The 11,837-nt window shown below is 26.6% G+C and overlaps 1 protein-coding gene across 1 annotated transcript; it reads right to left on the bottom strand.

Moving 5' to 3' along the window:
* Positions 1-3,615: 3,615 nt before the first annotated feature.
* On the bottom strand, positions 3,616-6,639 carry LOC101501933 (GDSL esterase/lipase At5g22810-like). Its single transcript, XM_004506072.3, has 5 exons — positions 6,387-6,639; positions 5,256-5,386; positions 4,737-4,970; positions 4,100-4,358; positions 3,616-3,812 (listed from the first exon to the last, which is right to left on the bottom strand). Exons 1-5 carry the CDS (start codon positions 6,637-6,639, stop codon positions 3,616-3,618), a joined length of 1,074 nt encoding a protein of 357 aa, XP_004506129.1.
* Positions 6,640-11,837: the final 5,198 nt, after the last annotated feature.

The following is an 11,837-nucleotide window of genomic DNA, read 5'->3' as shown; positions in this document are numbered from 1 at the left end:
TGAAAAACAGAAACCAAATTCCAAAAGTTACATTGAAAATGTTGCACCGAAGCCCCCTGCAGAAACCTTTGTTGATGGGGGAGATATACAGGTAGATAATGAGAATGTAATTGATGATCATGTGCCTCACCATGATGAGCATGTTCCAGTTGAGTCACCAACCGAGTTTGAGTTGAGAAGATCTACTAGAGAACGTCAACCTTCTAAAAGATATCCTCCACATGAGTATGTGATGATCACTAATAGTGGAGAGCCAGAGTATTTTCAAGAAGCTATTACAAATGTTGATAAAGAAAAGTGGTTAAAGGCCATGCAAGAAAAGATGAATTCCTTGCATGAGAATCACACATTTGATTTGGTAAAGTTGCCTAATGGTAGAAAAGCACTCAAGAACAAATGGGTATACAAGATAAATACAAAAGAGAATAGTTCTCAACCAAGATACAAAGCAAGATTGATTGTGAAAGGTTTTAATCAGAGAAAAGGTGTTGACTTTGAAGAAATCTTTTCACATGTGGTGAAGATGTCCTCTATCCGAGTTGTGCTTGGGTTAGCAGCTAGTTTGAACATAGAAGTTGAACAACTTGATGTGAAAACTGCATTCCTTCATGGTGATTTGGAGGAAGAGATCTATATGGAGCAACCAAAGGGTTTCGAAGTCAAAGGTAAAGAGCATCTTGTGTGTAAATTAAAGAAAAGCTTGTATGGGCTCAGGCAAGCACCTCGACAATGGTACAAGAAATTTGATTCTTTCATGGAGAAACATGGGTATAGTAAAACTACTTATGACCATTGTGTGTTTGTCAAGAAATTCTCTGATGGTGATTATATTATTCTCTTATTATATGTGGATGACATGTTGATTGTTGGTCATGACACTAAGAAGATTCAATCTTTAAAGAAAGATTTGAACAAGTCTTTTGCAATGAAAGACTTAGGTCCTGCAAAGCAAATCCTGGGTATGAGAATTACTCGTGACAGGAAGAATAATAAATTGCGGTTGTCTCAACACAATTATATTGAGAAGGTGTTAGAGAGGTTTAACATGAGCAATTGCAAACCTGTTAGTACTCCACTTGCTACTCATTTTAAATTGAATTCTGACAAATGTCCTACAAGTGAGAAAGACAAAGAAGAGATGAAGAAGGTTCCTTATGCATCCGCAGTTGGTAGTTTGATGTATGTTATGGTATGCACAAGGCCAGATATTGCTCATGCAGTTGGAGTTGTTAGTCGATTTCTCTCTAATCCTGGTAAAGATCATTGGCAAGCAGTGAAGTGGATTCTCAGATACCTCAGAGGCACTTCCAAAGTGTGTTTATGCTATGGAGGTGGTGAACCTGTGTTGGATGGCTACACAGATGCAGATATGGCAGGTGATCTTGATTCTAGAAAATCTACTTCTAGTTATATGATGACGTTTGCAGGGGGAGCTGTGTCTTGGCAATTAAGACTACAAAAGTGTGTTGCTTTATCTACTACTGAAGCTGAGTACATTGCAGCAACTGAAGCTTCCAAAGAACTCTTGTGGATGAAGAAATTCCTACATGAGTTAGGCCTCAAGCAAGACAAGTTTGTGTTATTCTGTGACAGTCAGAGTGCGATTCATCTCAGCAAGAATCCGACTTTTCATGCAAAGTCGAAGCATATTGAAGTGCGATATCATTGGATACGAGATGCACTGGAAATGAAGTCATTTTTAATTGAGAAGATTCATACTAATGAGAATGGTTCAGATATGATGACGAAGACCTTGCCTGTGTCGAAGATGATATGTTGCAGAAAGAAAGCTGGCATGGTTGAGCAGTACCTTCCCACTTGAGTCGTGAGGGGGAGATTTGTTGGGTGGGCTCACTCCCCAAGTGGAACCCACCAATTTTACTAGTATTATTATTATTATTGAAATAAAAAAAAAAGAAAAAGAAAAAAAAAAGGATTTTAATGGGCTTGGCCCACTTGAAGGTAATAAAAGGGATTTAGAAATCCCTAAGAAGAAACACAGAAAAACAACGAAAGAAGAACGGTTGCCAGAGAAGAAAAATAAGGGTTTGGTTCCAGTGGTGATAACAGGTGTGTAGCAAACTTGCTCTGTTTGATCTACAAATTTAGTATGTTATTCTTACCAATGAGTTTGTTATTTTAATATATAATTTGAGTAGTTTTATTTTCTTTAAGAGTTACTTTGGCATACTCACTTTAGTGGAAGGTTGTTATAGAATTGTTATTGTTGATTGATATTCCCTATTGTTATTAGGAAGACTCTTGGTGTACACATTAATTATTATAGTGGAAGTTTTTACTAGACTAGGTCCCGTGGTTTTTATTCTCAGATAATTATCGCTAATTATCTCTGGTTTTTCCCAACAACATCAACTGGTTGTTATTTCAAGAATCATGATGGCGGAAAGTCACATGGTAAGTCAAAGGTTCTTGTTGAAGAATTTTTTACTCTAAGGTTGATTAAGTTTGGGAAGTGTGGTAAAGAATACCACACTAATTAGTGCAAGGAGATGGAGTATATATGTTTCACGTGTCGCAAGCCAATTAAGTCTTATAGACGTGAGGGTATTGGAGGAAATATTAAATTTGTAACTTAAGGTAAAGAAAAAACCACCATCAAATCGACTAGAGCTGAATCATCTGAATTTGAAGACCTTATTCAAGGTATGTGTCTCGTAAAAGGGAAGCCCCTAATTGTGCTTTATGATTCAAGTGTGACACATTCATTTATTGTTTATGATTGTGTTACGAAGTTGGAGTTACCTATATCACATTTATCTCATAGTTTGTTTATCGCTACACCTACAAACAAACTCGAGACCATAAATTTCATGTGTGAGAACTACAATCTAGTAATAGACGGTAGAACTTTTGTGGTAGATTTGGTTGGTAGCCTTCGAAGGAGATCGACATTATCTTTGGAATGGATTGATTAGCTGCCAATCATGATTCGCTCAACTGTTGGAATTATGTTCAGGACAAACAAAAGATCAAGTTTAAGGTAGGTTGTCTGATAAGAAATTAATATTGTTTGTGCAAGACAAGGCGCAAGTCATTGTGATGGTCATGGTTGCTTCAATCAATATAGGTGGAGAGAAAAATAGCTGCTTGTCGTGAGAGAATTTTCAAAAGTTTTTGAGGATGTACAATGAATACCTCTTTAGAGAGAAGTCTAGTTTTCAATTTACTTGAAAGCATTATAGGTGACATCTTAAAAAGAGTAACTACAAAAAACTCTTTAAAGCATGTATGTCATTATATGACTTTTGACACTTAAATTGAATCGAATCACATTGATGAAGTTATTATTGCTGAACATTGAACAAACATAAGTGTGCAAATAGCTAATTTTATTAAGAATGGAGTATTTATCAAGCTTGTGGACAAACATATTGTACTTTATTCAATTACCATAAATTTAAAAGCACATTTTTAACATAAAAACTTATTTAGTATATTTTACAGCAAAAGCAGCTAGCTTACCATAATTCTAGGAAATACAAAGCTTAGTATGCTTGACCCAGAAGTGTTTAACTATGACTTTTATTGGTGAATGTTAGCTTCAACATTCAAGTAAACCAAGTAAGCCAACATGGATTTCACTGACAATTTTTCTTATTTATAGATAATGGGTAAAATATCAGAAATCAATTTAGCCGCCAAAACCTTGTTTGCAGCGCCTGTGGGATGGACACTATCCCAAAACACATATTTAGATGCATCAACACATGTTCCTATTGACTTTGGATTGCAAAATACTGAAGTCTCTAGCAAACCCGTCCCACAACAAGCCTTCCTTGCTTCAAAAAATCCTATCATAATGGATATGCAAATCACATATAAAATAAATTAAAAATGAATCCGTGGTTCATCATAAGTCATAATAAGATAAACTCAGATGGCGTGTAACATATCTTAAAGTAGTTTAATTTGTGAAAATAAGACTTTTGAAGTAAATAATTGTATATATTTTTATAAAAATGTCAAAAAATTGTTATTCGGCAAAATGATTCTCTATAAAAGTCATAAAATAAATTTACATTTAAAAAATAAAAGCACAATATTTTCACAAAGTACAGCGAAATTTTAAATTTTGTACCGTATTCAAGAGGCTTATTGGCCATGTTATAAAGAGGTTCATAACTATCAAGGAGGGTCAAATCGAGTTGTGGAAGTATTTTTCTCAAATTCTCAGATGTTGAGTTGAGCTGTTGATTGAAGTAAATAGCAACATTGTTTATTTTGACTACACATTCGTTGTTGCTATGGAAGCCGAAGAGAGTGATGGTTATAGGAAAGCAACCTATTGCAGTTAATGTTGGCACACCAATCTTCCTTGCTCCAGCTGCATATAAACTCTGTAATAGGTATCATTACAAATTAGAAATTATTTATTTACCAAATTAAGATAAAATATCATTTTTTTTCTTTCTTAAATGCACTTTTGTTATTTTATTTTATTTTTTTTTCTTTCTTAAAAACTGTATTTATAAATCTAAAAACACAGTTTTTAATTTTAAATTGCTTTAATTATACTTTGTGTTTTTATTTTCACACATAAAAATAGTTCCTTATTTTAAAATTAAACAAAATTCAGATGTAGAAATGTGGACCAAAATTGTGAATCTATAAAAAATATATGAGATCAAAAGTGCATTAAAAAAAATTTTATATATTTTTTTATCAAATGCAACCCTTTTAAACTCTCTATTAATTAATGTTATTGAAAGGCATGCCTGAATGAAATTGGAGTATCGTTGCACAAGAATATCCGAGAATTGATAAGGTGTATAAGCCTTTTGAAGCAATGGATTTATGTAATAATTCAATATAAAATCACCACTCCCTGCACCAACAAGATATACACCACTTGATATAATGTATAATGCAGTTGATTGCCCTGCTATTTTCATCAACTCCTTTTGGTACATCATGTAGTATTCCAGCTGCTTGCTCATTGAAATTGCCCTCTTCATAAACAAAATTATCATCATTTAACATTAAAATACATGTAAAGACAAAAGAAATAATGCAATATTTGTGTTGTAGAAATTTTAAGGATTTAATTCATATATATTATCAGTGTAAAAAAAAAATTATATTGTCGGTCGATCACAACCGTTAAATCATTAAAGATGTTTGACTTTTATTATAATAATATCTAAAATATGTCTATGAATGGTTGTGATATGTTCGACAATGTATAATTTTTACGATAACATAATAGTTAAACTCAAAATTTAAATGTAACTAACGTATAGTTTGGCCGTAGAATCATGGTAACCAGAACCGGCTGAGGCAAAGTTGGCACCATTCAAAATGTTATTTCCTTTCACACGTAAACTGAGGTAAGGCGGTTGGTAAGAGGTAAATCCAAAAGCTTCCGCTGCAAAAATTGTATATGAAATAATAATGAGGCATAGATTAAATGAGTTGGAACATAATACCATAAATATGTAATATTCAAGTGATAATCGAACAAGATAATAATATTTTATTTTATCATATATTTGATATACGTCTTATTAATATTATAATATATATTATATGTAAATAACAAAATTACAATTGTGAATAATTATATATTAATTTTTTTACAATTAAATTATTATATTTTAAATATTATAAATTAACAAAAAAAAATACTACAAAATTAAATAAGTAATAAAATAATATTATATTTAAAACTATCCACTGATACTACAAAATAAACAATTTAATTTTTTTTAAAAAAATCACGAATAACTAAATAATTCTATTTTATTTATTAGAATATAAATAAAGATATGATATATATTATATGTAAATAACAAAAATACCTTCGAAAATAAATTATATTTATTTTAAAATTTTAATTAATTTTCACATTTTTATAATTTTGAATGCTAATTTATTAAATTATATAAAATGAAAAACTATCCTTGTGATAAAATCATAAATATTTTTTAAATTAATTATTAATATTTTATTTTAAGTTTAAGATCTAATTCTATTAATTATTTTATTTATTTATATTTGATTAGATTTATATTTTTATATTTAAGATTATATTTTATAATTTTTTTTTATATTTATATTTTATTATATTTCAATTTTATATTTTAAATTATATTTTATAACGGTAATTGAATAAGTCATTGTTCTTATCATATTCGGCTAGTTTCTAACTAAGCTCATATTTATGATAAAAATTTCAACTAAAGAGACATGATATAATAGGATGAAGTATATCATATCGCGTTAATTTATCAAACAATGAATTTAGATAAAATATGATAACTTATCTCTTATATCTTATTCATTCTATGAAACGAATCCAAATTTTAACTCTAACAAATATATATATTAGTTAAATATTGATTTATTTTGAAATGAAATAAAAGCACCTCCATAGTCAATAGTAAGCTTTCCATTGCAAAACCTCCCTGTTGGAATGTGATTCTCAAGGTCTCTTCCATAAGGAAGAAAATTTGCTTTAACGAAAGTGGGTTCGTTGTTGTTATTGCCAACATCAAGACTAGAATCTCCAAATATGAACAATGCAGGTACTATAGGTTTTCCATTGGTTAAATTAACAAGAACCACAAAAAGAAAAAGAAAAGGAAAATAAGTTGAGATCAAAGCACTTGAATACTCCATATTTTCAATGTTTCATGCAAAACACACGCAAAGGTTATATATATAGTATTCTCCTTTTATTATTTAAGTTGTTACCTATTTGAGTTTTTTTTGTGGAATTTTATTAATGTTCAAATTTATATATATTTATTGTGAAATATGAGTCTTGCTAGCATATAGGGTTAGGTATATGGTTAACAAATGATCCTCGTTAAAAAATCAAAAATCAAATTTTATATTGTAAAAAAGAAAATTTTTACTTTTAAAATTTTAAACATATACACTGATAAAGCTATATCTACTTTTTGTGTGAAGTATCTGCTAATTTTGTTGATGATTAATCTTTATATAATCTAACTAGTAACCTTTAGTGAAGTTTCTCTTTTCAAATGTTTTTATTTTTATTTTTATCTCCATCGCTTAAATTTGAGACTTAAAGTATTTAAGGGATTCGAGTTTAGCTCTATTATTTAAATAGGTAGATTTTTATTAAAAATATTTATGGAAGAAAAAATTATAATAATAAATACAATTTTTTCATACATTATTTTCAAATATGATTCACACTATCTCTCACAATAAATGAGACTTTTGTTCACTTCACACGTATTAATAATTAGTGTATTTATTATTATCATAAATACAAAATAAAATAAAATATAATGTTTTGGAAATAACGTTCATAGTATTAGTCGTAGAGTATAATTGGAAAAAAAATCTTAGAGTGAAGACTCCTTTTAATTCCTAAAATAAATTGTATAATTCAATTAATTATTTAAAAAATAAAAATAAATTTTAATCTATAAAAAAATAAACAAAAAAACAACTTAATCTTTACTTGATCCACCGTTAGAGAAAAAATAATTAATTCATTGACAATATTTAAAATGAGATAATTATTTCACTGACAAATCTTTTAAAATAAAACAATTTAGTTTGTACAACAACAAAATTCCCCAAATAATTTAAATCAATCGCCAACTATTTTTCAACTAACAACTCTAAATGCCATACACATTATGTGATTGAGGAACATATAATACTTGACAATTGACAATTGCAGTAACTTCATCGCAGAATGAGTTATGCGCTAGTTTTCATTGTAGAGAACCAAGTGAAGAAATTAAAATAATGCATACGAGTAAATCAATTAAAATAAACAAAATTGCATTAGAGATTCTTTTATTTTATAAAGACTAAATTGTTTATTTTTAATTATTGTTAGGGACTTGATTGTTTTTTTAAATTATTTTCATAAACTTAAAATAGAAATATAATTTTAATATTGGTGTATTTAATATCTTAAAAAATTTTAACATTGCTTTTTTTACATAAATTTGTTTTTATTTATTTAATTATTCTTAAACAAATATCCAAAAAACACTTGATAGTCTGATTCATTCGATCAATTTCAAGTTATAGTCCTTGTAAAACATGTCAATGGTAAATTGAATTGCTTGTAAATCATGTCACTCGTAAATTGAATGGATTGAAGTTATATCTACATCATGTAATTCATATACGCATTGAAAAATAAAAAATTTAAGTGCAAGACATGTGTTGATGTGTAACAAGTAACAACTAACAAGAAGTTTTGTATTTCGTGCCTTATTAATTCAAATGGCAGCAACACTTTAATTCCGTAGCACTAATTAATCCAGTGTCTTCTCCTTTTCCTGATACGATTGATATTTATCTCATTCTGTGTTAATTTTTATTTGACAAATTATCTCTTTTTTTATATGAAAATGAGAAGTATTATCATAAATTCATACAACTGAATAAATTTAAAGTTTAAACTCAAGATACGATGAATAACGATAATTTTAATATTTATCAGTTTAGTTAAGATTTAAGAACACACAAATTATTTCATTTTTATTTGATCTTTATGGGATATATATATATCCTCTTATAATTAAGTCAAATATTAGTGGATCCATTTATATTGTTTTTGGTCCTAATTGTAAAAGAAAAAAAAAACATCAAAATCAATAAACTCATTTATTGTTATAATTTTTTAAATGTATTCTTATTAGTGTGTAACCCGTGACTAGTATGAGATAAATTATGGTTTTATAATAATTTTATGAACTCACATAAATTTTATTCGTATATTAATTGAAATAAATTTTATTTAGAGGTGTAAATATTATTATGATATGCACATAAATTAGTATGATAGAGGTATTTTTTAGAACTGAGGTCAATATATTGGTTTAAAAATTAAATAATTGAGCTATAACCAAAAATAAATGTTGAAAATGTTGTGCTATAAGTATAAAAATAAATATTAATTTAATCTTAAATTAATAATTTTAAAAAATGTACATGTAAATGATCAAAATAAAAAATATGTGTTTACAGTTTTTTGTTTTATTTTAGCATTGACATAAATATATTAAACTTAATAACTTAAAAATATATTATATTTATAAATTGAGTGAATATATGTTGACTTCAAAAATAACTTTTGTTTGAGTTACTCAGTTACTAACTTTGTATAGACATTAAATTTTATGAATGAATCTATTCAATGTTTTATATTACTTAACGACCATGCATACTAAAAATTACAAAAAATAAATGTATCAACTAGTATTAAAATTTTATAAAACTACTATTTACTAGTCCCATAAATATATCAACTACTATTTACTTGAATTTTAAATAGTATATTATACGTTGAATTAAACTAAGTATCAACTAGTATTAAAATTTTATAAAACTTATATTACATGTATATTCTATAAAATTGTAAGATTTAAGTCCAAAAATATTTAGCAAATTAAAAGAAACACCAAAAAGATACATTGTTGTTCTACCAAATAGAAAAAACATCACATAGCCGCTATAAAATCTAACTATTTTGTTTATCATAGAAATATCACCATTAGATGTTAAATAGTTTATTTATTTGATGTTTTTTTTTTTATATAATTCTCTCTTATAAAGTAAATGGTTAAATAAGTTTTTATCCCTATAAAATTTCACTATTTTGTTTTTAGTCTTTACAAAAAAAAATTCATCTAATTTTAGTCCCTTAAATTTCTTTTCTTTTCATTATAGGTCCCTAATTTTAAACTAACTATTGTGTACCCTTTGAACTTTTGAATGATATTTTTACTAATTTTTAGTACACGTTTAATAATTTGCTTGCAAAAAATTTAGAACTTTTCAACAATGGATTATTTAAATATGATTTTTCAAGCTTTTTGTGCTTAACAATTCATATTTAATTTTTTCATTTATTAAAAAAAATTTAAATTTTTGTAGGGAATTTTGTTATAATGTCTTAAACATTAATAAAAAGAATCATTAAAAAATTCAAAGAATACACAATAGTTGATATAAAATCAAAGACAGAAAATAAAAGCAAAAATTTTAACAACTAAAAATTAACGAATTTTTTTTAATATCTAAAAGTAAAATAGTGAAATGTTAAAGAGATTAAAAAGTTATTTAACTCTAGAGTATATAGATATTCAAGAGACACAAAATAATCAAATAAACATTTATCTCTTTAATGTTTCGTCCGTATATGCGGATCTTTTAGATAATTGATTAATGTCATATATTTGTTTTAATTGAAATGTGTATCAATTACAATTATTTTTTTTAATTGCCAACCAAAATTAATTTTATATACAATAGCAATTGGTTGTAAAAGATTTAATAGATTATAAAATAGAAATCAATTATACAAACCATTAAATCAAAATAGCAACATAAGATCTATTCAAAAAAAAAGAATTTTGCATTCATGATTAACTTGTTAAAAATGTATTAAACTGATAATACTCTTAAAAGTGTCACCTATACTATTTCACCTATGAATTCCACATTAAATTGACACCAATTTCATCCCTTTTGATGTAGTAGTGTCGTATGAATTCCACACTAAATTGACATCAATTCTATTACATAAAAACTTTTAGATATTCAAATGTCTCTCTAAATAATGACGTGCATCACTCCTATTTTATGATCAATTATCATGTCAGTTCCATTTTTAACACTGCTCCAAATATTCACATTAAAAAACATGTGACAAACACAATATTTTTAAAATTTAAATTCAAATAAAGAATAAATAAAATTGACATATAATTATTACTACAATCAATATTTAATGTGATTAATGCAATGTACAATTTTTTATATTAAATAAAATTTTATATATATATGTCAAATATTAAATATACCATATAAAATATTTGTGTTTGATTTTATTTATTTATTTTTTAATTAAAAATGTGTTGAATCATTTAGAGGATGCAAATTTGAAAGAAAAAAAACAATAAATAGAGTATTATGATCAAGTACACTATTGGAAGATATTTATTACCAATTCACTGACATAGCATAAAGTTTCCATTTTTGTGTGGCTATCGGCATAATTTGTTGCAGCCACCGTTAATTGTACTTAGGTGTAACTATGGAGTGTTATTTGAGAATTATATTAACGGGCAAATACACACGAGAATGATATATTTAAAATCTGAATTAGTAAATAGGGTTAAATAAGTTTTTGATTATATAAATATTTATATTTTGTTTAGTCCCTCTAAAAATTTCGTAAAATAATGTTCCCTCAAATGCTTAGAATATGTATTATTTACATTATTGAATGAATTTTTGCAAGCATATTTAAAATATTATAAGAATCTTTCCGTAAAAAATTATAATTTTTTAACAAAAGATGAATTAAATACAAACTTGTAATGGCCAAAAAGCTTTTAAAAAAATATTTTTAATTAATCTCTTGTTAAAAAATTAAAACTTTTGTAAAAGAAATTTTTTATTATGTCTTGAATATGTCTGTAAAATAATCTTTCAAAAATTATAAAGATACACATAAATGACTTACAATAAAGAGTTAAATTTATTGATAACAATTATTTGAGGATCATTGTTTGAAGATAAAATTTAAAGAAACTAAAAATAAAATATGATATATTTATAGAGATTAAAAACATATTTAACTCCAAAATTTATATTGAAATAATGATATCTTTAGTCCAAATTGTAGATGAGACTTTAAGGTTCAATACAAAATTATTTACATTTATCTCTCTCTAATAGCATTAAAATTAGAGTAAAAGTATTTTTGGTCAAGACAATGGTCTTGAAGAATGACTCTTTGGCAGCTAACTGTAAGACCTATAGTTTTAAATTCTAATTTATGTATTTTGGTATTGAACTCGGAGGCTTTTTAG

Source organism: Cicer arietinum, chromosome 6 (assembly GCF_000331145.2).
Source record: "Cicer arietinum cultivar CDC Frontier isolate Library 1 chromosome 6, Cicar.CDCFrontier_v2.0, whole genome shotgun sequence".
NCBI classification, from domain to species: Eukaryota; Viridiplantae; Streptophyta; class Magnoliopsida; order Fabales; family Fabaceae; genus Cicer; species Cicer arietinum.
The sequence above is the reverse complement of the archived record's forward strand: the minus strand, read 5'-3'. Positions and strand labels throughout refer to the sequence as shown.

Bases quoted from the DNA above. Each gene is read 5' to 3' on its own strand.
- LOC101501933 (XM_004506072.3), bottom strand. From the start codon at position 6,639: ATGGAGTATTCAAGTGCTTTGATCTCAACTTATTTTCCTTTTCTTTTT. The intron at 5,387-6,386 runs GTGCTTTTATTT...CAATTTTTGCAG, and splicing joins GCTTACTATTGACTATGGAG to CGGAAGCTTTTGGATTTACC. The intron at 4,359-4,736 runs GCATGCCTTTCA...TACCTATTACAG, and splicing joins GATACTCCAATTTCATTCAG to AGTTTATATGCAGCTGGAGC.